Raw genomic sequence first — 27,072 nt, 5'->3', positions numbered from 1 at the left:
GGCGTGAGCCACTGCACCCAGCCTTAGTCTTAATTTTTTAACTCCTAACACTTTTGTCCCAATCATCACCACTGTTAAGAACATGTCACTGGAACAGTTAAGTTAGAAATGATTCAGGTCAGGAATTCCTGTCGTTAACAATTTTTTATATTGAAGTTGGAAAAGTTTATATAAGGAAGTTTAAGAACCTATTCCTTAATAGTTAAAAATAATAAAGAATTGCATATACCCCAAATGTTAAGCATAGATAATTAGCTTGTGGTTGGAATTTGATGGTTTTATGTTATTCAGCAAAATATAATAATGTACTTTCTCAAGTAGCATTTTTACACCAAAATTTCCCATTGAGAAGACCAGTTTGTTTAGGGAATTTTAAAGCTACATCTGTATGTAATAATTTTTTGAGATTCCAAAGACTACATAGTCTAATAAAACTCTAATGCTTCAACTATCTTCAGACTAATGTTTATAACTATCCAGTGAATAACCAAGAATTGATATCATCTGTTGATTCCAGAAATTATGACAGAGAAAATGCTGTCAGGAACCCAGAGAAAATCAGAGGAAATGGTACCTCTTAGGAATTCTGAATCTTGTCTACTAAGACATGTGGCTTGACTGCTTAACCCCAAAATGCCTGCTTAGAAGGTGGTTTGGGGCTGTCTCGTAATAATCCTTTAGTTTCTGCCTTCTTCTGCCATAGAAATAGAACATGCAGAAGCAGCATTGCTTACGACTCACACTGAACCTGAAGGGATGAAATTACACGTGATGATGGAGTGTGGATATGTTAACGCAGTCATGGCAGTATCTGCATGCGTGATAGGAACATAGTGGGCAGCGGGGGTGGGGGGTGTTTAGAAGACAGTGTTTCACAATGGACAGCCCTGGAGCCGTTTGCACAGAGGCATTCATGCATTGTGCAGAATGCAGACATTTTATACATGTGCGATGGTCCTTTTCAGTGTCAAAAGGGAATTCACTACCTTACAGAGTGAACATGTGCTTTGAGGTATATAACTCGGAGGCATGGAAGTTAGATCATTTAACCTGATTAGAGTGACTGGAATTATAACCTTTAATGTGAGATGTAGTGTAGATCTTGATAAGTGTCTTTCTGATGTTCCTGTTAAAAGTAATTATAATTATAGTTCCTGCAATTGTATAGTGTCTTACAGTTTCCAACACCCTTTGCTATCCATCATCTTATTTGAAACACATAATAATCCTATAAGGTCACTGATGTAGATAAGAAAACTGGTACCGTTTCTGAAGATAGGCAGTGATTATTTCAGCCAGTTAATTAAGGCAAGGCATCACTAAACAATTGTTCTGCAGTGATTCCTGCTTTTGTTTATTTTTAAAAGTCACTTACTAAGTGAAAGAAGCCAATCTGAAAAGGCCACATATTGTATGATTCCAATCCTATGACACTCTGGAAAAGGGAAAACTAAAGACAGCAAAAAGGATCAGGGGTTGCCAGGGGTGAAGGGGAAGAAGGGCTTGGCAGGCAGAGCTCAGAGGACGCTCAGGGCAGTGAGGCTGCTCTGTGTCATGCTCCTGTGGTGGACCCATGGCTTCAGACATTTGTCCAAACCCACAGAATGTACAGCACCAGATGCAAACTGCGGGCTGTGGGTGATAATGATGCGAATGTACATTCATCAGTTTTAACAAATGCCCCTCTCTAGTGTAGGACGTTGATCGTAGGGGAGGCTGTGTGTGTGCTGTGGAGGGGGGATGTGGGAAGCCTCTGTACTTTTCTCTAGATGTTGCTGTGAACCTAAAACTACCTAAAAAAATCATCTTTTAAAAAGTCATTTACTACTTATAAAAAGGAACAAATAAAGCAACAACAAAATGTTATTCTGTAGTTTCAGATTGCACCAGTAAACCTTGACAGCTCTCACTAGGGTCTTCTGATGGTTATATAGTTAAAGTACACCAGCACCCCGGAAAATAACTTCAAAGGTGTCCTGGTCTAATAGTAATCGCATTGACTTCACATGTCAACATTTAAAAAAAATTAGATTTCCTTGAATCTGATCACGTCCAAGATACCTCTTCTTTTGGTACAGAATGCCTTCATTCAAACTACGGGAGAACACGAACATAGCCCTTTGCTGGAGTTTGGCTAAGTTCCTGAGGCTGGCTTGGGCCAGAAACAAAATCCCTGAAATAGTCTCAATTTTTTTTTTAACCTCTTCTTTTTCTTTCTGGTTGGTGATCTTGGGGCCTCCGAGGCCCCTCAGGCAGAGGGGAACTGGCAGTTTCCCTGCTCCCTTTTGGCACGTCTTGAACAGAAAAGCGAATGTTAGACGGTCCTTATAACATCCCATGTGATTCAGCCACTCATACCGAGGATGGCCTCTGGCTGTGGATTTACAAATAAGACAACTTCATGGCGTATTTTCCCTTTTGCTGTTGAATATAACTGCTAAGATATGCTTTGGGCAGACAAAATAGAAATCCATATGTAGCATGTCCACTTGGATACCATTAGTGACAAATAGAGGTGAGCCCACAATTCAAGTTTAACCTTCTTCCCTGGAATTTGCCAGAACAGTCATAGTGAAGATGCTAATGTATGTCCTGAAATACTGAGTCCTTCAGACAGGGAGATATGGGTGGTGTCCAGTAGCCTTGTGATAAGACCGGTATTAGACTAATAGTAGTCTTATCACCAGGTAAACACCAGATTAAGCCACTTGGATGGCCAACCTCGAGTTAACAAGAGTGGTAACATGGGAGTCATTGTGACACATGCTCAGTTGGTCTGGACTAAATGTGACAGATTTGAGAAATAGACCCTGCAAGAGCTGGATTTTAAGAAGCGAGAGAGATGGAGAGAGAGAGAGAGAAAGAGAAGGAAAGGCTGGATGCTTGCTTCCTTTTAAGATTTTGTTCGTGTTCTCACCCCTAAAAGCCAGTTTTGATTATAATTAATCAGCCCACAGAAAAGGATTCATTCTCTATGAAACTTCATCAACATGATAAAATAATCCACTTCCCAAGACTTCTATATCTTAGTATCTCATCTCCTTAAAAATCTCCATTGTCCATAAAAAAATGATAAAATTACATATTGTTAAATGACAAGTAGCAATTTTTATGTATATTTTTAATTTGGCTGCTGATTTTTAAAATATTAAATATCGACTCAATATTTTGTGATGGTAAGTTGTCAGGTTAATGTAAAGATTCCAAAAAATAATTCACAGACATATGAAAGGTTGCTCAGAAGGAGAACCAGTCTGATTTGAGGGAAAGTAATTACCATCAGAGGAGCACTCTCGGGGATCCGGAGAGTCCCCGGGTTTCAATGAGGTTCTAGATGAATTGCAAAGAGAAAGGTTTTAGCTGGTGGCAGGAGGGGCTCTGGTAAAAGGCTTAGGTCCAGTTCTCAGGAGTTTCTTAACAGGTTTCACATCTTTTGTCAACTGGTGCAAGGAAGGATTAGGACAGAAAAGAAAGGTGATTTCATGGAGAACTATCTAATTAAATATTAAAGACAGTCAGCTGGCACACCTGACCTACAGTCCAGGCAGTGGTGGTTAGAGTTCCTTCCCTTATTTTTAAACCACACAAAAACCAGTCATTTTAATCCCGACAAATGCTTCAAACTGTTATTCTAAATCACTACCCTTGAATTTTTTTTTTTTACTGTTTTTATTTACATCAAATCATTCAACTTTACATCATTTTCTTTTTAAGCATTAACGTAATGCAAGTGCCAGGCCATTTTTGGTGATCCCATCTGTAGAATGTTACATGGACAATAACACTCAAATAGTTTTTAAACTCTAATAGTGGGAAGAGAGGGCTACATGGAACTTCCCTGAGACTGAATTTCTTTGGCCTGCCTTTCAAGTGGTGTACTGTGGAATCCAGCATTTCACCCTGTCAACTTTCAGAACAGGACTGTGACTACATGTATGGTTTGTAAGAATACTTCCTCTTGGTTATAATATAATTTTTCGGGTTTCTTTGTCTTGTTCTTTTTTAGGGTTTTTTTTTTTTCTTTGAGACAGGGTCTCACTGTGTCACCCAAGCTGGCGTACAATGGTGCCATCCCGGCTCACTGCAGCCTCCACCTCCTGGGTTCAAATGATCCTCTCATCTCACCCTCCTGAGTAGCTGGAACTATAGGCATGCACCACCATGCGTGGGTGATTTTTGTATTTTTTTGGTAGAGATTGGATTTTATCATGTTGGCCAGGCTGGTCTTGAACTCCTGAGCTCAAGCAATCTACCTGCCTCGGCCTACCAAAATGCTGGCATTACAGGCATGAGCCACTACACCTGGCCACATAAATTTGTTTTCAGTCTTCTGAACTATTAAATGGTTGTAACAATTCTACCAGTTGCACCAACTCTATTACACGGTAGAATTTCATGTTGTTCCTTTACAAACAAGTTATTCCCAGTTGCTCGTTTTTGTTTATTTTCTTAGCAGCTTCGACTTCAGCACCATTCTCACATAGAAGGGAGGGCTGGCATCTCACCTGTCTACAGCTGAGAACAAAGCTGTGCTTTCAGCAGCCAGAATCTGCCAAGTCTGCTGCAGGGACCTGGTGTTTCAGGTCCTGATGCTGGCCTAGGGGTGCCCTGCACTTGTCTAAAGATGGGAGTCCCAGCAGGTGAGAATTGCTGCCAAGACTAACCAGCGGTGTCAACCAGTTACTTAGCTTCTCAGGCTTACTTTTTTATTTTTTATTTTTTTAATACAAACAAATCATTAGAGAGGTAATTTAAAATATGTACCATATAATAACTACTGTAGATTACATATATACATACTTTATAAGTACTATATATCTACAGTACTATATAATAAGTACTGCATATATATATATATGGTGTTTTTTACATACACATAGGCATTAAATTAAGAATGGTTATTTCAGAATCTTATAATTATGCCTAATAGTTATGTCATTCTTTGTATATTCTCTATTTTCTGCAATATCCATTTATTACTTGAGTAATAGGAATAAGAACTGCTCAGAAATAGTTCTGATTGATTTTCCTTATATAAAAGGTTTCTGTGTAGTGACCAAGGACCTCACAACATCCCCACCCCATAGTCCTTTACACTCCTGACTCCCTTGCGCTGTGGTTAATTTCTCCTTTCATTCATTTATCCTCCTGTGCAGCGCATACCAGCTGCTGCTGCACTGCACATTCTGACCATAGTGCAATATCCCCCAGGGCAAGACTCTTGGGCATTGTCTTTTTATTTTTATTTATTTTTTTTTTTAGAGACAGGGTCTCACTTTGTTGCCTAGGCTGGAGTGCAATGGTGCAATCATAGTTCACTGCAGCCTCGACCGCCTGGGCACAGGCAGTCCTCCCACCTGAGCCTCCCAAGTAGCTGGGACCACAGCTGTGTGACCTGGTAGAAATGGGGTCTCACTCTATTGACCAGGCTGGTCTTGAACTCCTGGCCTCAAAGTGTCCTCCCATCTCGGCCTCCCAAAGCTCTAGGATTACAGTGCGAGCTGCCATGCCTGACTTCTTCCAGGAACCTAGAAACAACACTGCCTGGACATGTGTAGACCCTCAATAAATATTTTTCGAACAAATAAACAAACTTTCATGGCTCCTGCCCAGAACTAGAAACCCCCCAGGAGGGGTGGAAGGGGTCGTGGGGTGTTCACTCACTTACGCTAATGAACTGAGAAATAATGCACTTCTGCCCAAATTTGTATTCATTCACACTCCTCTCAGCAGTTTCCTCAGCCTTTTCAGCCCCATGGAAAGTTCTGCTTTTGTCAGAGGAGGGGATATGCGTGCTTTCCCGTGTTTGCTTTACCGCTGGGCAATCCATACAAGGCTGCTAAACTGCAGAGGACATGGTGTTAGTATGACCCGTGTTTATAAGGGACTTAAAAAAACATACAGGCTTGCATCTACCATACCTACCACACCTGTGTGCTAGAGATATTCCTGGGGCAAAATGAGGTGAGGTGTGGACAGTGCTTTAAAGTGATTCAGAGCTATCCCATTAGGATGTTATTATTGCTACCTTAGTGATGGACGGCGTGGCTGCAAAGTTGAGTGGCTGTTTTTATGTCCGAATAATTCTAGAATAATGTAAGAGAAAATTCTCATTGTTAGGTTCCTTCAAGTCAAAGGAGGATGTAGTGAAAAGAGAATAGGTGCTGGCTGTCTAGGCAGGCCCTGTTTAATTAGGGTCGACCTTACCAGTTGCCAAATGAAACCAATCTTAAAGGGCTATCCTATAGAACACATGTATATTTTATATATTTAATATGACATAAATGTGTACACACACACACACATATACAGAGAAAGAGAGAATTGGTTTGCCTGCCGACTTGTCATTAAGTACCGTAAACATCCTGCAAATTGTGAACAGCTAATTGGAAAACAGTCTGTCTGTGTTCCTGATTCATTGAATGCATCCTCTCAATCTCAACTCAGGAAATACACAAAGCTGTCCAGGCCCTGCTGTCATTTCGTGGCCAGATATGGAAAGATATAAACCACCTCCTTTCTTCCCTGTCAAAACAGCTGGGCCACGTCCTACCTACGTCCTAATTTTGACTGACCCCCTCACAGATGGTGTCTCTGTCTCTCCCCTCCCACCCCCCACACACACTTTTAGTCCATATATTCCTTTACCTCAAACTTGCAAATTTTGCTCTTTGTTCCTAAATATAATCTTCCCTCCAACCTCTTGTCATGTCATTTGTGGCCTGGAAAGGATCTTGATTATGCTATAATGCCACTGTTTGTGTTTTAAAAAAAGGGAAAGCTGTACATTTCATATTAAATTTGGCACTTTAAATAAAGGGCTGGTACAAATCTCTGAGTGCTCATCTCCAAGAAAGGGATGGGAGACTGGGGAAGGAGAATCTGCTTCCCATTTCTACCATTTTAATAGCCTGACTTATTTTTTTTAACCTTGCCCATATCTTACTTTCATAATATTTTTGTTTTGTTTTTTAAATTGCTTCCATCATGGTAGGGTTGATTTGAACTCTTGTTTTTCAATTTTAAATATGCAAAATTTTAGTTATTTTATGGATTAAAATAAGCACCGTGGACCAGCCTGAGCATCTGATCACCACTGATAAGACCATTATCTTTCTCAAGTTCCATTTACGATAACTGGCTTACAAATAAACTTGTGGATTACAACCTGTTTGACAACTGTAAAGAGCCACATTGGTTAAAATGAAAAGACTTTCAGACTTCGATATTCAGACAGTGTGGATTATCTAGTATCTAAATAGAATGTAAGATTATGGAAATCCATTTCCTACTTCTAGACTCTGCAAGCAAATGATCTCCCCATAGTGTGATATCTAAATAGTTAATCCAGTATGTCAGACAACTCCATTTAATAAACAAAGACTACTTAGCCATAGAAAACACATGGTGTATATATAATATATAATCCATACATAGTAAACATTTATATGCTGTATAGGCGCATATTGTACTATGTATAGACATACTGCATAAGAGATATAGTAAACTATATTTGTATTTTCCAAACTTAAATATATTGCACCTCTCCTACCATAGTGAAACTGTCTCTTCTTCATTCCTTACTATAAAATAATACTAATATATAATGAATAATAACAATTTTTTTCCAGCAATCTTAAAGAGAGGGTTTAATCAGTTTATCTGGATGCACAAAATTTGTTTCTAACACTAAGCACAATATTTCACCACCCAGGATGTAGCCAATGGATACAGTCATGCTTCTTGTCTTCCGCTACTGCAGACCAGTGGCTGCGAGAGGGATGAGATTTTTTCTTTCCTCTTATAAACGAAGCCCTGGGTTTTATTGTTGTTGTTGTTTTAATATACAGCTAAGGAGTGTTTTGTAGCCACAGATGGCAACACACAGACACACACACACACACACACACACACACACAGTCCCTAGCAAGGGCAGGGTGGGGCTAGTGAGCTGGGTTTCTCTATGAGCCTCTCACCATCTGTTTCTCACAGTGACAGCAGTTGTGTCTGAAGAGCATAACTGCCTGGTTTCCTATGCATTGATTCATGACTAGTAGCTCTAATATCTTACGAAAAAGATCCATTGTTACTGCTTTTAAAGAAAGAAAAGAGTTGCAATTCACATTTACAGTTTCCACTCTGTTCTTGTGTCGTTTAAAGAAAAAGATGGCAGAGGAAATGTTTGCATCTGTAATAGGGATCAACTTTGTTTTCCAAATCATTCTGTTTTAAAGTGTCTGTAGACTTTGCAGTTGTTGTACGTATGAGGCATTCATCCGTGTGAAATAGTTATTTCCTTTCCATATTTCCTCTTATCAAGAAAAAAATCCCTTTGGTCTCCTAGAAAAATACAATCCATTTTGCTAAATTATTTGTGAGTTTTTATAGAGTGTGCTTAATATCACCAGGGCACAGGTTCAGACTATTTGCAGGATTAGCAGGAGAGAAGTGGCATGATTGGTCTTTGGGCCATTGCAGTGTGTTTGGTGTGCTAGCGAACATGAATTTATCTTATCCTTGTTTAACTACTACACAGCAAGTGAGCTGTCCTGTATTGTTCCATTCATCTTCCTGAGTTCATTCAGAAGCCTGACGCTTCCTTTGCCGGACAGATTAAAGGGGCAACGTGGGACCTTTTGATGATTTGAAACCTGCTTTCTCTCAGTCTAAGCTCCTTTGGCTATGCTGACCACTCAGAGGTTGAACTACTATTTATTTGTCCTAAAATGAACCAGAAGCTTGGTCTTAATTTCCTTCCTGACAAGTGTTTCAATTTACTAACAGTATACAGATTTTGTAGTGGGTTGTTTTTCAGTCTTTCATTTTTAGTGCTGATCCAGGAGAGAAAGGAGATATGGAAACATTTTTTCAAAAAAAAAAAAAAATAGCTCAAAAGGAAGTATATAAAACAGTGAAAAACTCAGAATTGTGCTGCTGCTTTGTGTGCTAATCAAATCAGTGGGTGTTAGGTTGTAACGGTGACCCTTTAACTGTGCGGTTTATCTATTATTCCCTTTTATATATTATTTTCTTCCTCATGAGAAAATCAGTGTTTATTATCACAGGTGACAAAACACAGAGGCGAAAAACAAACGGAGAGGTTACATTTAATCACTTGAAGTGGGTTTCATCTTTGCCTTTTTGCTTTCATTCCCAAGCCAGAAGCCTGTAAACCGAGTGAGAGCGCAGTCTGCCTTTCTCAGGCGCACGTTGCTGAGCTAGGCCGGGAGAGGAGGTGTGGAGCCGGTGAAAAGATAAACATTGAGTCACTCTTGGTGAAACGGTATTTAGCTAGAGAGCCGAAGACGGACTTTTGAAATACCATTGTGCTGCTACTGTTCAAATATTGACTAAGTGAACCTGGAAAGGAAGGAATTTGGGTCACCTAACATAGAATTCCTTGTCTTTTTCTGTCTTTAAATGCTATCTCAAAGACCCAAGAGAAGGGGTAGTTTACCTAAGAAAGAAATATGAGCTTTGCTTATGGAGTTTCAGGTATACCTAATGTAAGCTTAATTAAGCAAATACACTTGACCAGCCTTGCGTTTGGCAAAGCATTCTTTTCTGTTTCATGGCTCTTTATTATAGGAGATGACTTGCTCAGATTTACTGCAATGCGTCTTTCATCCCTCACAGTGACTCTGCAACCACGGCTGATGTGGGAAAGCTATTAAACGTCACCATTTACAAAGAAATAGGAAGTTCACGTTAAGCAGGTATTTAGGATATAGTTTGCCTTCCACACATTCCAGCCTGCGTTGTTGCATACTTTCTAAGCTTAGCATAGTTACTTACGCAGCTATGAATTTTCGGAGATGTTTAAAAGCACACCACAGTGACCCGGGAAAGGAGAGAAACTTACTGAAGCACTTAGCCAGGAGCTTAAAAAGACATTGCTGGTGAGTTTTAGATGACATGAATATACATTTGATAGGTCAGTTGGGTACATTTTTGTTGTTTTAAATGACTCCTCTTGACACAGTTACAGTGGTGCTGGGAACATTCATTCACATTCATTCATTTAGGCTCATGGCTCACATAATAACTCAGCCGTTTCCTCTCTGAAGTTAGGGGGGTAATGAGAAGCACAGAATAGGGTCCAAGATCCATTCTGAGATTCAGATAAGGTGTCCTAACAAAAAGCTGATGGTGAAATGAAAGAGTGACAAAATAATTATGCTTTTCTAGGGTAACGTATTGAATGAGGCTCACCAACTTTTAAAAGACTTTATGTAGTTTTAAATAATCACATCCCTTGCCATGTAAGCATTGTGATGTCATGGCATCAGCATGCCACTTAACGATTAATTTATGCATTTTGTTTAAACTTCCTTTAGAATATAGGTAGTCCATATAAAGAAAATTCCAGGGTCATTTGGCTTTTCAATGGTTTTGTATAAATCGCTCCTATGTTTACACGTGAAAAAAATTATCTGTGAAAGAAAAAGCTTTCAATATCCTATTCTGGTTACGTCTTCATGAAAAGCCTAGGAAGCAGCGGGATCATCTGTGAAACAGTGGAATCACCCCAAGAACAAGAACAAACTGTCAGACCGTCCTGCCGTGGCATGACTTGAACATAACCGTCCCACGTGGGGAAGCATTCCACACGGGTGGCTGGAACTGCCGGGGCTGCGGTGCTGAATACTTTCCGGACACTTGGGAAAACTGCCCCTGTTTACAGACGGCAAGCCCTTAGCCGTAGAGCCCTGAGAATCTGAGCAAATGAGGTCTGCTTTATTTAATTTCCTCTCGTTTACCAAGAGTCACAACCTACTTTAGTAAATAAATTCAGGAAATTGGTAAAGCACTTTACTCCATCCGTTATGTCCCGGTCATCAGCAGGGTTGTCACGGTCTTCCTGGCTCGCGGGCTGCTGTGGCTCACAGCCTTCCCTCACTCGCCTGCAGTCAGCTGAGCACCTCCCTGGTGATGGGTCTTACCGAGCTTCAGCGATGTAAACAAACAGAACAGCACACAAGTTGTGCAGGAGTGTATTTCCTCTACTTTGTTAGTAAAGATTTGCAACTTTAAGGATTTTCTGTATTGACCCTGGCGTTCTTTCCAAATAATTATTTTCACCCCAGGACTACCCACACACCCTGGGATAGAATAAAAGAAAAACGATCTTTCATCTTAGGGTACCCGCAACCTGCTCTCCAGCTCTAATCCTCTTAATCCCCTCCTTTTTTTTTTTTTTTGGTTGTTAAAACCAGAGCTGCTGCCAAGCTGATCTTAATAGCACGGATTGTTCGCAAAGACAGATGGACGGTTTTCCTACCTTCATTAGCCACTGAGTGTTGTTTTCCATGATGTTCTCCAGCAGTTGCAGCCTCTGCACCGAGTCATCGTATTCCAGTGGTGCGTCCCTCTGCACAGCATTGGACACGTAGGGGCTGGAGGAAGAACGGCAGTTGTCCATCTCGGGCAGGAGGAAAGTGTAGCTGCAGGACCCGTGCTGAACCTGATACTGCTTCTTTCCTATGCTGTCCATGCTCTTCCGAAAGTTGTTATAGGCTGCGGCCAAGACAAGATCACAGCTCAGAGTAAAGAAAACAATCTGCCACATTCTTTCTTCAGGAATAAACCAGCAGCTCAGCAAACTTGAAGGCACACACACGTCCAGAGTCCTGAGCTGCTGCCGTCGGAAACGCAGGGCTACTGTGTTGCCATGGCTGGGTCCGTCAATGAAAGTCTTCTCTTGCCTCTTTTTCCAGTAGCAAACTTGGTTTTGAGTGCTGTGTTCTCTCCAGGCATGCAGTAAACTGTCAGATTGCAGTGGGAAGAACGGTCCTGCTCGCTTGGGAGGGCTGTGCCAGCTTCTACAGAGCAGCTTTCGCGGTCCTTTGTTTCTCTCTCCCCAGATCCTACAGTGTCAGTATCCGAATCAATCACTTTCCTTTCCTTATATGATAAGTTGATAAGAGCAGCCAGACATGTGTAGTGGGCTGCTCCGCCCTCCTGGCTGATCTGCTATCTTCCTGTAGGGGGTCACTAGCCAGGCAACAGGAAAAATCGGAGCAGAATGCCTGCCATCCAACAGGACCGCATGCTGCAGAAATCCTCCGGGAAAAACCGATTGTTACAGGACCCCTGGGCATTCCTAGTCACCACCCTAATTAAGTATTTCCTAGAGAGAGCAGTTGATCTCTTTTGTCTGAAACTGATTTCACCGTGCTAAGCTGGCAAAATATCTGAGGTAATAACTTTAATGTTAAAGCACAATGAAAGTTCCTGTTTTTTCCTTGAGGAATAAAAATACTACAGGGCTTCGGTTCATTTTTGTTATTACAAATAAAGAGGAAGAAGTTTGGCTCCTGTAAACTTGTGCCTTTCCAGAGGGAAAAATAGATTCATTGATATTAGTTGATTCTTGAACCATTGGCAAAGTTACAAAAGACTTTCATTTCAAAACAGTTAGAGAGGAAGATCTTCTGTTATTAAGTCATGTTAGAAACTTTAGTTTCTGAGCTCTGACGTTTATTCTTCAAGAAAAATCCACTTGGATATTCACACTAAAAATACACTGTACTGATTAAGTTCATTACATTACAATAGAGAAAGTAGAATTTAAGTGAAAGAGGAACTCAAACTTCTTTTTTCTTTTCTTTTTTTTTTTTTTTGAGACAGAGTCTCACTCTGTTGCCCAGGCTGGAGTGCAGTGGTGCGATCTTGGCTCACTGCAACCTCTACCTCCGGGGTCAAGCAATTCTCCTGCCTTAGCCTCCTGAATAGCTGGGACTACAGGCATATGCCACCAGGCCTGGCTAATTTTTGTATTTTTAGTAGAGATAGGGTTTCACCATGTTGGTCAGGCTGGTCTCAAACTTCTGACTTTGTGATCTGCCCTCCTCAGCCTCCCAATGTGCTGGGATTACAAGCATAAGCCCCCTCATCTGGCCCACAAACTTTTTTATTGTATCGGGATTTGTTGACATCTCAGCATTTTGTAACACATTATCAATTACATTAGTCCCCCTTGGTATTAGATCTGGGCAAGTCACTTCCCCTTTTTAATTAAGCTCTAACGTCCTTATCTGTGCGTTTCAGGGGGTACACTCACAATATTTTTCTACTTCAATCGTGTAGCTCTGTAAGTCCTACGAGTCACTTCCTTTAACAACTAAAACTTAATATTTCAGAGGTTAGCAATATGTTAACTCACCAGCCCAAGTGTACATAGGGAAAAAGCCCCCTGCCTGTGTTGTGGTCTGTTTAGCTCTCAGTGTACCAGGTTTATTATTCCCAGTGAGTACTGAATATCTGCTGCCCTCACTTGGCAGACCACATCTACCTACGAAAGATCTTTGCTCTAACTGAAAGACAGCCTTTCCCTTATCAACGAGTAGTTAACAAACAACAGTGTCAATATCCATGACTTTCTCATCAATAGAAGTCAGCTATTTTTATTTGCTGTCACTTGTACTTAGAACTATGTTTTTATTAAACCCATCCCTAGGTCTGTTTACTGAATATTTGAATAAAGTAGCACGTGTCATCTTTTGAGAAGATGTTCATACGTTTCACCAGGCAACCAAAGGGTTCTGTCGCACAGAAAAGCTGGAACATGTGCTGGGAAGGGCCCCATTAGTAGAAGAGGTAGTGTGATTCTACCAAGGTTCTGGACATGGTTTCCACTAAGGGAGCCAGTTAAAGATGATATACGCATCCAGACAGTGCCCTACCTGGGAAAGCATATAGCCCTTAAAGAGGAGACCTGTGTTAGAACCCTGCTTCTGTGTGACCTACGTCAGATGCTGAAATTCTCTAAGCCTCGGTCTCCCTACTCATAAAATGGAGATCATTTTTTCTCTGTAGGGTTTTTAGGATTAAGATATAATTGTATGTTTGGGAGTATTAGTTCCCTTTCTTTTGTAGGCATGTTCCGTTAGATGGAAATCAGTTCTTCCACCATCCATTAGTGTAACTGTGCTATTCTCTCATTGTGAAGCAGTAGCATAGGGTGCAATTTTTTAAATTTCCTGTTTGAAAAAGCACCTTATATTAATATAATAATTATAATAATTAATACCTTACGTTAATAAGGTATTAATATCACATAGAGGGTTTTACCTTTTTTTAATACTATTTCTTGTAGAGACAGGGTGTCACTATTGTTGCAGGCTGGCCTTGCAGTGATCCTCTGGCCTTGGCCTCCCAAAGTGCTAGGATCACAGGTGTGAGCCACTGCACCCCGTCTGCATATGTGGTTTTAAAAATCAGTTGTCTTCCAGGCAGATAGGGTGGTTTAAAAGAAATGAACAGAAAGTGGGCGTACCACAGAAGTTTTTGTCTACCAGCTTTGTATCAGACACCATGCTATGCACTGGGAATAGAGACTGATGTAACCAGGTGCCTGACCTAAAGAAGCTAACAGTGTATGAGAGGGAGAGACCCATGAACAAATTGGATGTGGTAAGAGAAAGAGCGGTCAGAGCACACGAGGAAGACAGTGGTGCTTCTGGACGGACAATGTGCCGTGTGCAGCTGGCATGGACAGCGTCCTTTTCAAATCCCCTCAAGTTACGAACATGGAAGGAACAGTTCTTTGTAGATTCCTGAATGGAAATTATCAGAACCAGAGAGTCAGAGGAAGCTCTAGTAGACCTGGAGTTGGCAAAGTCTTTCTGTAAAGTGTCAGATGGTGATTATTTTCAGTTCTGCAGGCTATATGGTCACCATCGCCACAACTCAACTCTGATATTGTGGTGCAAAGCAGCTACGGGACAGCATAACAGAACAAACGTGCTGGGCTCCTATAAAGCTTTATTCGTGATACTGAAATGTGAATTTCTTGTAATTTTCACATCATGAAATATTCTCTGTGTTTTCTCCAATCATTTAAAAGTTTAAAAACTGTTCTTAGCTCATAGACTGTTAGAAACTGGGTCTGGACTCAGAGCTTGCTGGCCTCTGAGTGACAGCCTAGGTGGTCTGCAGGGGTGGGAGGTGCTGGGCAAGGCCATGCACAGTGCACGTGGTATGGTGACCATGTGTGTTTGGCAAGGCTGTCAACAGGACACGCAGCACAGCAACCACCGCGTGTGGTCAGCAAGGCCATTCACAGCACACACAGTGAAATAACTGAGTGTGGTCAGCAAGGCCACTGACACTGTACACGGTGCAGCAACAGTGTGTGGTCAGCAAAGCCTTCAACAGTGTGTGTGGTGGGGTGACCATGTGTGGTCAGAAAAGCCATCAACAGTGCGTGTGGCGGGGTGATTGTGTGGTTGGGAGGGCCGTCGACAGTGCATGCAGTGTGGTGACCATGTGTGGTCATCAAGGCCATCAGTAGTGCATGCGGTGTGGTGACCGTGTGTGGTCGTCATGGCCATTGACAATGCACGTGGTGTGGTGCATGTGGTTTGGTGACCGTGTGTGGTCAGCAAGGCCATTGACAGTGCACCCAGTGTGGTGACCGTATGTGGTCGTCATGGTCATTGACAGTGCACGTGGTGTGGTGACCGTGTGTGGTCGTATGGCCATTGACAGTGCACCTGGTGTGGTGACCGTGTGTGGTCAGCAAGGCCATTGACAGTGCACCTGGTGTGGTAACCGTGTGTAGTCGTCATGGCCATTGACAGTGCACGTGGTGTGGTGACCGTGTGTGGTCAGCAAGGCCATTGACAGTGCACATGGTGTGGTGACCGTGTGTGGTCGCCATGGCCATTGACAGTGCACGTGGTGTGGTGACCGTGTGTGGTCAGCAAGGCCATTGACAGTGCACGTGGTGTGGTGACCGTGTGTGGTCAGCAAGGCCGTTGACAGTGCACGTGGTGTGGTGACCGTGTGTGGTCAGCAAGGCCATTGACAGTGCATGTGGTATGGTGACCGTGTGCAGTCGTCATGGCCATTGACAGTGCACATGGTGTGGTGATCGTGTGTGGTCGCCATGGCCATTGACAGTGCACGTGGTGTGGTGACCGTGTGTGGTCGCCATGGCCATTGACAGTGCACGTGGTGTGGTGATCGTGTGTGGTCGCCATGGCCATTGACAGTGCACGTGGTGTGGTGACCGTGTGTGGTCGCCATGGCCATTGACAGTGCACGTGGTGTGGTGACCGTGTGTGGTCGCCATGGCCATTGACAGTGCACATGGTGTGGTGATCGTGTGTGGTCGCCATGGCCATTGACAGTGCACGTGGTGTGGTGACCGTGTGTGGTCAGCAAGGCCATTGACAGTGCACGTGGTGTGGTGACCGTGTGTGGTCGTCATGGCCATTGACAGTGCACGTGGTGTGGTGACCGTGTGTGTTCAGCAAGGCTGTTGACAGTGCACGTGGTGTGGTAACTGTGTGTGGTCGTCACGGCCATTGACAGTGCACGTGGTGTGGTGACCATGTGTGTTCAGCAAGGCCATTGACAGTGCACGTGGTGTGGTAACCGTGTGTGGTCGTCATGGCCATTGATAGTGCACGTGGTGTGGTGACCATGTGTGTTCAGCAAGGCCATTGACAATGCACGTGGTATGGTGACCATGTGTGGTCGGCAAAGCCATTGACAGTGCATGTGGTGCAGCGACCGTGTGTGGTCATCAGGGTCGTTGACAGTGCATGTGGTGCGGTGACCGTGTGAACATGGGAGAGCTGCTGCCTCAGCTCAGCCTTCTGTGTGGCTGCTTACAGGGGCTTCCTAAAGGGATAGAATATGTACCCAGAGAAAGTGCCACACTGAAGTGAATTAAGGATGCCAGGTGGGGAGAGGGGCCAGGAAGTGGCCTGGGGTGCATGGGTGGGCACTCAGAGCTGCAGCCCCTAGGAAAGTGCAGACGGGGTCCATCAGGCCATGGACCAGGAAGCCTGGGGGAGCCAGTGGGAGGCCCTTGGAGGCATTGGGTGTAAAGTCTGGAGCTGTGGGTGTCCAGTAGCACCGCCATGCAGCCTGGGGGTCTGAGGCCCCTCATCTAGGAGCCCTCCACTCTAAACAAGGATTGACTTGGGGGGGCGGCTCAGAACTCCAGAGAAAATCTTGGGTGTTCCTCCCTGCTGTAGTGACAGGATCACAAGAGGCAGGTGAAACTGTCAGATGAGAAACATCGTCACAGGTTCCCAAAAGCCACCTGCCTACCCACCCGATTTTTTTCCCTAATAGTTCTGCAGAACAGCTGTGCACAATCAATTTATTTCCTTGGTACTGTGTTTTCTCCCCCATACTGTGTGTCATCAGCTGACATCCAGAGGCTCCCATTTGTTCTCTGTGGAACTGTCTCACATTCTCATTCCCCTGGTTGATGACACCAGAAAGACCATAGCTACCCACTCCCAGAAAGAAAGAGGCCGATGTTACAGAGAACTTCCTGGCCAGCCCTTTTGGCTCAGTTTGTCCAGTTGGAAGCCCTAAGGCACAAGAAAAGCCAAAGGGCCTCCCGAGGACCATGGAAGTGGGTGGTGTGTAGACCCATCGCTAGCCGAATGTAGAACAGGATTCGTGACAGCCAAACCACCCCGGTTCCCCCAGAGCAATCGGTGTAGCTCTCATAAGCAGCCAGAAACCAAAAACGGACGCTGACTTGAAGTCAGCAAAACGTGGGGCAGCCCCCAAGCTCTGACTGTGAAACAGAATTTGCGAGTGGGCCCTTGTGAGCCCTGCTTTTGTCCAGCAGGCCAGTTTAATATTCAGCGTTCATCCAAATCGAGGGATGGAAATGGGGCCACCAGCCTGACCCAAGGCCGGGGTTGCTTTGCTTTTCCAACCTGTACAGTCCCAGCAATGCATTGCCCACGTGCAATTTGAAAAAGAGCCTAACTGAAAAACACGTGGAAAGTGCTCAGATGCACTGAAAGGCACCTCGCGGCCCTGCATTTACGGGGCAGTTTGCGCTGAAGTCGTTTCCCATCAGGCCTGGACGACCCCTCCTGAGGCCCTCTCCCGCCTGCAGTCCCCAGCATAGCCGCCTGGCTGCAGTCTGCTTTCCTCCCACTGTCACTGCCTGCAGGCCTCAGAAGCAGTGACCGCCGCAGTCTTATTTTTTGAAAAGTGCCTTGTTGATGTATGAAGAACTTCCAGTGCCGAAATAGTCCAAAAAAATGAAGCTGGGACACTATGTTTTGATTTTAGCCATTTGCAGACAGAGGGGCACACTCGGGACTCTTGGGCGCCTGGCACACTAAGCTGGGAGGGACTTTTGAGACATCTGGGCCATCTCTCCACCCTCCCAGTCCCCAGCCTTTTTAAAATTGGCTAAATAAAAATCAGTCAATATGTTTATATGTACAACTTAATGTTCAGTATACAGGGAAAACCATTAGAAGGTTTGCTGCACATAAAACTGTTGTTGAAGTTATTTTTATTACTTCCCCCTCTCCACCAAATTATATCCAATAATTAATAAGAACTAAAGAAACAGCCACAACTGGCACAACACCTGCCCCCCTGCCTGCCAAAAACTTTTCTGCTTTCTGAAAGCGGGCTCTCTATATAGTGATTCCTTTACATGCATCCTGGAAGATCTGTTTCGACTCCATTTTGATATACACTGAACCAGATCTGAAGAACCACAAATGCCACCTAGAGCCATTGTGCAAAAGTGTTGGTGCATCAACCATTACCATTCCCCAGAGCTGCTCGTCATGTTAAACTAGTGTTAAACCCTGACTTTGGAACGCTAGGAAGGATAATTCTAGCCATGGGATTTCAAAAAAAGTACCAAAGGAAAGCCCCTTCAAGTTACTGTAAAGACAGAAGAAAAGGAAGAAAACTATAAACACACACGTATAAACATGTAAGGTAGCTTTTGTCCCTGTAACAGACAAGGAAATCAAGGCTCGGAGAAGCAAGGAGGCAAGAACCCCCTTAGCCAAGTGCCTGTGTCTTTTACATTAATGGTTATGAATTTAACGAGAATTTAAAGTAATTATCCCCCCCTCTTTAACATGGCCAATACATCCTCCTTTAGAGATGATCAAGAATCACCATTTAGTTCTGGCTGTCACCTCTGTACAGCACAAACACACATCCCCAGTGACAGACTCCATTTCACTGCCAAAGACTCTTAATGGCCTTCAGTCATCTTGAGCTGGAGCCACTAGGTCTTTTATGGAAGCTCACCGGACATCCCACGCGGACCTGAATGGGGACCATCCCATTACAAGTGCAGAAACCACATCATGAATGCATACCTGAAATCAAATTCTTTCTTATTTAGCTTAGAACAGAACCCCTGGAAATCCCACACATTGTCTAAATGCATCAGTGAAGCTTTATATGTACATTCTATATACCCTTTCGTTGTTGGGGCTTAAAGAACTTTTCCACTTTGTCTGATTTAATTTCATCCAACGTAGATTGCTGAAAGAATATTATGTACGTTTTAGAATAGAAACAGTTCTGAGATGAAGTTTAGCACAATTTCCTGTTCTAGTTGCAATTAAATATAAATATAGCATTTGACATAAAATAGCTGGCCCAATATATTCAGAGTACAAATTGTCATCCGCTTAGAATTGGGCATTGGCTCCATAGAATTCACCTTTGTACAAGGTGAGCAAATGTATATTTTGTTAAAAATAAGTATGCGACTGCCAAAACGGACAGAAAGCTCTTTGCCAGATGTGTTTTCAGGCCATTTCCTTTCCTGGGAAACAGCCATTTCCCCCACATTACAGTTGTTTTCATTCGCGGGTAGATAGAGTCAGCGCAGGAGTTAAAGGACCCAGGCCTCCCTAGCCAAGGCCTTATCTCGGACAATTATCTTTCTCCTTGCAGCTGTGTAACTTCTGTTTGACACAGAACCACAGAAACTCTGTTAGTGGGAAGGATCAGAGTTAGTAGGAGAAAATCTTCATTGTTCATGTGACTTCTCAGGTGCTTGGCATTCTTATTTAGGTGGCTTTAAAAAGTTCCAAGTACTCATTCATTCTAACTTATCTGTGTGTTCATTGTGAAATTGCGTGTAAAAGACATTTAGAGCAGATTGATTGTTGGCGTTTTTCTTTTTTAAAGAAACCTAAGAGACTCCCGAATGTTTCTCAGTTTGTACTATCGCAAACCAGCATAACATCTGCTAAAGAGTTTCATGTTGTAAAGCTGCACTGTGTATCATATGGAACCTTAAGGACTTTGAAGGGAAGAGCTTTTTACTAGTAGCTTGGGCAGTATCCAAGTAACTATTTTTTTAAGAAAAAAAATTCCTTGAGTTTTTAGAAATAGTTTATATAACTGTTATACTGTTTGATTTTTAAATAGTTTCATTTTCTAGTATTATTATGGAATATTTTATCTTCCCATTAAGAAAATGCCAGGAGGTCAAGATACAAGTCACAACATTAAAAGGCAGTGGATACAATTCTAAAACAATAGATGAGTACATTTGTCTGATATTATTTTTGCCAGTAATTCTGTGTCCTGTTTTCTCTCTGTAGAAAGAAATGCTAAACATTTTTTTTTGAATGGATTGATGTCAGTGTTTACTAACATGACCTGTATTAAGTCAAATAAAGTATTTCCTTTGACAAACACCATATTTCGTTAGTGGCTTTGAGGTGGGTTTATTCCCAAATCCATTTCATAAATGTGGTAGAGATCTCAAAGTCTGTTGCTTTTGAAAAATATGTCCAGTCTCTTTCTCATAACCATCCTATTAAAGATCTAAATTTCTTACAGAGTGAATGTTCATTTGAAAGTGGCTTAATGCCAAGTAGATTAATTCTCGTTTAAATTTATAAAATTTTTATCTTAATTATTGAGAAATCTTTTTTTAAAAAGAGATAAAAATGTCATGTGCTGTTTACATTAAGATATATTATCTCTCTTGGTTATAGGTTAACATAAATAAAATTGCTTATGTCAAAGAAGTAAAAAAAAAAAGCCCATGACCTTTTTTTGGTATTCCCGTCCATTTGGCTGACTTAATATGAAAAATTCTTCCTGTGGGAAATTAGACTTGATTATAGTGTTACAAGTACAAAAAGTCGTTTGTGGAGAATTATATTAGAATTATAATAAATAGTTACACATAAAAGGAAGGGATGTTTGCTTTAAGTGTATAAAAATACTTCTTGTCACTCTTGTCCCCTCATGAATCTTAGTTGTCTGATGATGGTTCAAGTTTTTCCTAATAACCCAGAATGTATCCCTCCACTTTTTTCTTAAAAACACTATTTCAAGCATTTCGTTTGGTACCCCATTAATACTAAAGCATACTGCCCCAAAATGTTCCATTTCAAGTACGGGGTCTAAAAGTCAAAGACAGACTGATACAAAAGATAAAATAAAAGGAAGTAAATTGTACAAAGACTGAAGAGAGGACATTTATAGCAGTATCAAAGGTACCAAGTTCTTGATATCAGTTTCCCTCAAGAAAAAAAAAATCAATATTTTTTGAAAGCCTAAAACTATTCCAGTAAAATATTTACAGAAAAAAATATTTACTTTCCTCCCAAATCCTGATGCATATCTAAATCATCTTTATTTATAGATCAAAAAGTCTTGCTTGACTACAATAAAAATTTTTAAACTGGTACCTATTTAAGAATGCAAGTATCAAATCCACTTGTAATACTCACTGGCTCCCTCTGCTGGTCTCCTAGCAAATGACAGGCAAATCTATCCATGATTGTTAATAAAGTTAATGGAAATGAAAGGTAATTTAGGACCTACATCAATTGGAATTAAAATGCAACCTGGAATGCTTTCATTTTAATTTTAATGTGAAAGCACATCACATCATATACAGAAGTTAAACATCGACGTGCACACACACTGTGAAAAATATTTTTAGGCATTCATCTACATACACAGAGCTAGGAGCTGTCTCTGTATCCTCTGTTGATAAGGTTATTACTATTGCAACAGCAGAAAAAGGGGTTTGTACTGTCTTCATAAGGAGCCAATTTAGAGACCTAATCCTGCTTATCCCAAGCTTACAGCCTAATGAGGTGAACAGATGTCCCATCTAGAGGCATGAGTATTACTGTGTAACGCCCTGGGTAGTGCAGGGGAAGCCCCCACACAGAAAGCCTCCCAGACCACCTAAGGGCTACATGAACAGCAGGAATAGTTTCACTGTTTATTTAGATCTACATTGTTACTTATTTAAGAAGAATATCCTTGGCCCTTTCTCTTTCCCCAAGTAAAGACCAAAATGGAGGGAAATTACATCCCAGGCTCAAAAAAAAAAAAAAAAAAAAAAGGTGAGATCATGGCACTTAAAAGAAATTAACTACAATTGAGCCAAGAGTGAGGTGAAGGGTGAGTCTGGAGATGCTATCTGGAAGTAGCTCCTGAAGAGTCTGCTTAGGAATTGGGGTTGTATCCTAGACATAAAGCATTTAGGGCAGGGGAGTGGCCTGACAAGACTGGGAAGGGCCCTGAAGTGCTGTGTGCAGAAGGGGTTAGAGGAGCTATGAGTAGAGGCAGGGAGACTGGAGCAGAAGCGCTATGGTAATTCGGGTTAGATATTATAGTGGCCTGTGCTAGAATAGTAACCTCTGGCTTACGTTGTTAACAAAGAGGGATGATCAGTAGCCCTTCTGGATGGGTGGAACGCAGAGAGTCCAGGATGAGGCTGGCTTGGTATTGGGATTGACTCTTACACTTAAAACAATTAAAAATCTTAAGATAAAACAACTTGGCAATAGTTTTTAAAGCATCTATGAAATGACAAGATAATAAGCAAATATTCAACCCAGACTTAAGTGAAGGCAGGAATCAAGTGAACTGTTAAAGAGCTTTGCCCTCCAGTCATTTGTTTCTCTGCAGGAAGGAGGGGCTGACCTCAGGGCCCTCAGCACTTAGGGACTTGTCTGTACCTCTGTAACCATTGTTGTCAGGTTAGTTGACAATGGTTAGCCTCACTAAACTGTGAACTCCTTGAAGTCTGAGTGAAGTCTGAGGCCAAGCCTTATTGGAATGCAGCTACTGTCTTTATTTTATTATTATAATTTTTTTAAATTGAGATGAGTCTTGTTCTGTTCCCAGGCTGGAGTGCAATGTTGTGATCTCGGCTCACTGCAACCTCTGCCTCCCAAGTTTAAGCGATTCTCCTGCCTCAGCCTCCCAAGTGGCTGGGATTACAGGCATCCACCACCATGCTCAGCTAACTTTTTTTTTTTTTTGAGATGGAGTTTCACTCTGTCACCCAGGCTGGAGTGCAGTGGTCCAATCTAGGCTCACTGCAAGCTCCACTTCCCTGGCTCAAGTGATTATCCTCCCTCAGCCTCCTGAGTAGCTAGGACTACAGGCAGCCGCCACCATGCCTGGCTAATTTTTTTGTATTTTTAGTAGAGATGGAGTTTCACCATGTCAGTCAGGGTGATCTCGATCTCCTGACCTCGTGATCTGCCCACCTTGGCCTCCCAAATTCTGGGATTACAGGTGTGAGCCACCGTGCCTGGCCTCCTGTATTCTCTAAAATGGCATCTGTGCATTCATCTCAGCTGCCCCTGCTCAGATAAAAGCAATGGCACCTCCTGTGAAATCTGAGAGACGTCGAGGCAGAGCCCCGGCCATTCTGCAGAATTCTTCTCCCTGCTGCCTGCTGTAATGAGGCCCCCTTTGCCACGGAACCTGAAACTCCTGGAATTATGCTCTGGACAAGCAGCAAGATACTCCGTTCAGCCCCAGCCACTGGGTTCCTGCTGTGGCTGTGAAGGTGGCCAGGGTGCTTGCTGTGAAGCTGCTGTCAGCCCTGGGGGAAGGGACTCTTGTGAATCTAGGTGGCCAGTACGTCTTCCTCAGAGCACCTGCAGTGCCACAGCCAGGGCCTCCCTGCCTGGGGCTTCTGTTCTCCACACTGTGGTGCCGCTGGAATGTTTGCCCTGGCCTCTCCCTTTCCGTCACCACATGTGCTCCAGAGCCTGGTGCATTTGGATGAAGCCACTAAATGTATAGGTCAGCAGCTCCACACCGAATCACATTATCAAATGCACACTACTTGATCCAGAATAGATCATCCTGGGGTAAACACATTCACATATACTGAATGTACAAATGACTGTCTAATAAACCCACCAGAGCTTCCATAGTGAGAGTATTGTCCTGGCCAGGCACAGTGGCACAAGCCTGTAATCCCAGCCCTTTGGGAGGCTGAGGCAGGCAAATCACGAGGTCAGGAGTTGGAGACCAGACTGACCAGCATGGTGAAACCCCATCTCTACTAAAAATACAAAAATGATCAGGGCATGGTGGCACACTCCTGTAATCCCAGCTACGTAAGAGGCTGAGGCAGGAGAATTGCTTGAACCCAGGAAGTGGAGGTAGCAGTGAGCTGAGATCATGCCCTTGCATTCCAGCCTGGGCAACAAAGTGAGACTGTCTCAAAAAAAATCCTTCCAGATAATTTTTCAAGATTATATACACGTATTCTGCCGTCCTATTCAAGACAACTTTAGAACTTCCTTTGGACAGCTGCCGTAAGCCGAAGGGCTTGCATTTGAATGTCTTCCATGAAGATAAATCCTTGTTCATTAAAGGCAGGATAATTTTATATGCCGCAAAGCAGCAGTAGCGCGTCAGGTTTAGTAGATGGCTAAGCACGACACTGTATTGCTGTAATCCTATTACTTGTCTGTGTAGCTTCTTTTCATTCAGTTTAACAAATGTGAAAGACCCTGTGCTACTCATATAAGAGATCCAAATTAAGGAATCTTCAATGTCCTTGTAGCCTAGAAAGCTCTTTGGTGATTCTTGTTAATCTCCCTACAGAGCTAAGTGATCCAGAGCCTAATTAATCCAGAATCTATGTCTTCCCCTGCCTCCAGAGTAACTGTAGAGAGGTCAAACCCTTCCGAGAGGGAGTGTCTTTGGGGATAGTCCCCTTTGCTGTGTGCCCTCCTGTGAGACAGCAGGACATCTCCGGCATCTCTGAATTTAAAGTGAGGAGTTTTCCTGCTGTGTTTGGGGAGAGCCTCATTCCCCTGCTCAGTAGATCACGCGTGTTCTCGGCTTTCACCAACAGCTAAAAACCACACTGGCATTGTTTCCCAGACACTCGACTGTCCCGATAAGCATCTGGACGTGGTCTGTGAGAGGAATAAGCTCCAGCCACTGCGATCACTCATGGGAGAGGGAAATGGGTAGAAATTCTTCCCCGAACTGGTATTTCTAGGAAAGCACTCAGCCAGAGCCTGCAGCTGTTCACTATTCCATATCAATTCTAAACAGCATTTTCGTTGGCAAAAGAAAAGTGAGAAAACAACAAAGCTCGAGGCTTAAAACTTCGGGAAACCCCTTTCCAGAATGTGTTTACTTAGGGCTTAAAAAATATGCCTATTTTCAGGACAGAAGAACTAAGATCCATCTTTTCTAGGCCAATTTTTCAGAGTACATTGTAAATGTCTTAGTGATTAAAAGAGAAAAATACTTGATCATTTTCTAAACATAACCAAAATTTCACTATGTAATTGTTTTTTCCCCTATTTAAGAGCAAACTATTTCACTGCTACCAAAATGCTAGTGTTTTGGAGAAAACAAGACCAGAATCCAATATACGTAGTCAGCAATACAAAAACCCTGCACGTGAGATGTGTGCTTTGGACAGGTATCAACCTCTCCAAGCTCTCAGTGACAGACACAGGCTCATTACAGGCCTGAGCAAATGTCCCGCCTCTCAGGAAGACAAGGCAGATCAACCCAAAGGCAGATGGCACCTGGTAAGCTTCAGACTTGCACGTGGCTCTCCACAGAGCTGCTCTCGGCTCATTTGGAACAAGTTCGATGTTGGGAGCACAGGTTGCGTCTCTGGCCCGTGTTATTCCTGGAACTGCTTCCCAGACCAGAGTCCATGGTTTTAATGTGTAAATGGCCTAGCATTGGGCCAGCCATCCACACAGGGGAGCTGTGTGATCTGGTCTGGGGATATATATATATATATATATTTTTGAGATGGAGTCTCGCTGTCTCCCAGGCTGGAGTCCAGTGGCCAGATCTCGCTCATGGCAACTTCCACCTCCTGGTTCAAGCGATTCTCCTGCCTCAGCCTCCTGAGTAGCTGGGGAGACTACAGGCACCCGCCACTACACCCAGCTAATTTTTTGTATTTTTAGTAGAGATGTGGTTTCACGGTGTTAGCCAGAATGGTCTCAATCTCCTGACCCCCGATCCTCCCGCCTCAGTCTCCCAAAGTGCTGGGATTACAGGTATAAGCCACTGCGCCCGGCCTGGTCTGGGGATATTTCAAAGAGAGTAGAATACCAAGGCCCTGTGGGATGGAGCCTACTTCCAAACATTGAGAAGTGCACCAGGCTGAGCTATGTCCAGAGGAAGGGAGAACGTCTTTCATTCATTCCCTTAAAACTCACCCAACACCTGAGAGTTCCATCTTGGCCTCACCACCTGTAGCCTCTAGCCCTCTTTATCTGTTAAATGAGAATAACTGACAGGTTATTTGGAGAGTGAAATAACATTGGCAGAGGACCAGGTATGGTTTCTGAGGCGTGGCTTCACTCCCTTTCCTGGTCCCCTTCTCCTCCTTTTGACTAATTATCAAAGAAAGATTGCTTTCATGAATGAGACAGTTTAGATCCATTCTCTTGGGAAATTATAGCAGTCAGCCCCCACCTTTGGTCTCACTTTAGATACCAGAAACCATATATGTCCCGTGTTGGCAGAGCTGGACTGTCTGTCACCGTCTGATGCAATCCTGCATTCATAAGGAATGTGTTTTCCTGGGGCTTTTTGGTGAAAAGCGCCTGAGCGTTTGTTTTGGTGCCAAGATAATGTGAGTGTAGTTAACATGTAGTGTTCGGACTTTTTGTTCATACTTTTGTTTGTCGTTGTCACTGCAGAAATAAAATTAACTCCTTAATGTTATGCTTAATGTGCACACCAAGTGGTTTGCACGTTATACTGAGAAAATAAGAAAATGGTTTTAGAAAAAACAAAGGACGCCAGCAGCTCTTTACAGCTGCAAAGCAGGCGTTGCCAGCGGTCACAGGAGGGGTTCTTATCAGCAAGAGAAGCCGAGGCTTTCTCATTTATGCAGAAATGGAATTTATTGAGTAATATTAAGGGTGCGACGTCACCATTGCCACAGTCACACTGCCCACACAGAACTGGCCTGGCGAGGTGTTACTCTGGCCACCATTGCTGGGCCAGGATGCTGCGCCAGTGCTGTTCCCCTCCCATAAACTGAGC

At 43.0% G+C, this 27,072-nt stretch overlaps 2 protein-coding genes across 5 annotated transcripts in view; one reads left to right on the top strand and one right to left on the bottom strand.

Annotated features, from left to right (window-relative positions):
• ANGPT2 (angiopoietin 2) overlaps positions 1-12,150 on the bottom strand; it is a 64,987-nt gene extending 52,837 nt beyond the window's left edge. For all 3 annotated transcript variants that reach the window (XM_012457372.2, XM_012457373.2, XM_012457374.3), the window contains exon 1: positions 11,282-12,150. In XM_012457372.2, coding sequence (XP_012312795.1) covers positions 11,282-11,569 — 288 coding nt within the window. In that variant the 5' untranslated portion in view covers positions 11,570-12,150. The remainder of the gene's footprint in view (positions 1-11,281) is intronic.
• The window catches only part of MCPH1 (microcephalin 1), a 245,463-nt gene that overhangs the window by 150,440 nt on the left and 67,951 nt on the right, over positions 1-27,072 (top strand). Inside the window, exon 13 of one of the 2 annotated variants that reach the window (XM_064369790.1) lies at positions 22,918-24,773. The exons of the other annotated variant lie outside the window; for it this stretch is intronic. Within the exon in view, the coding sequence (XP_064225860.1) occupies positions 22,918-23,106 (189 nt within the window). The 3' untranslated portion in view covers positions 23,107-24,773. Of the gene's footprint in view, positions 1-22,917; positions 24,774-27,072 lie in introns of those variants that run through there. 2 annotated transcript variants of the gene reach the window in all.

Source organism: Aotus nancymaae, unplaced genomic scaffold (assembly GCF_030222135.1).
Source record: "Aotus nancymaae isolate 86718 unplaced genomic scaffold, 86718_ANA_hifiasm-v0.15.2.pri h1tg000090l, whole genome shotgun sequence".
NCBI classification, from domain to species: domain Eukaryota; kingdom Metazoa; phylum Chordata; class Mammalia; order Primates; family Aotidae; genus Aotus; species Aotus nancymaae.
Note: the sequence above shows the minus strand (reverse complement) of the source record. Positions and strands in the feature narration are given on the sequence as shown.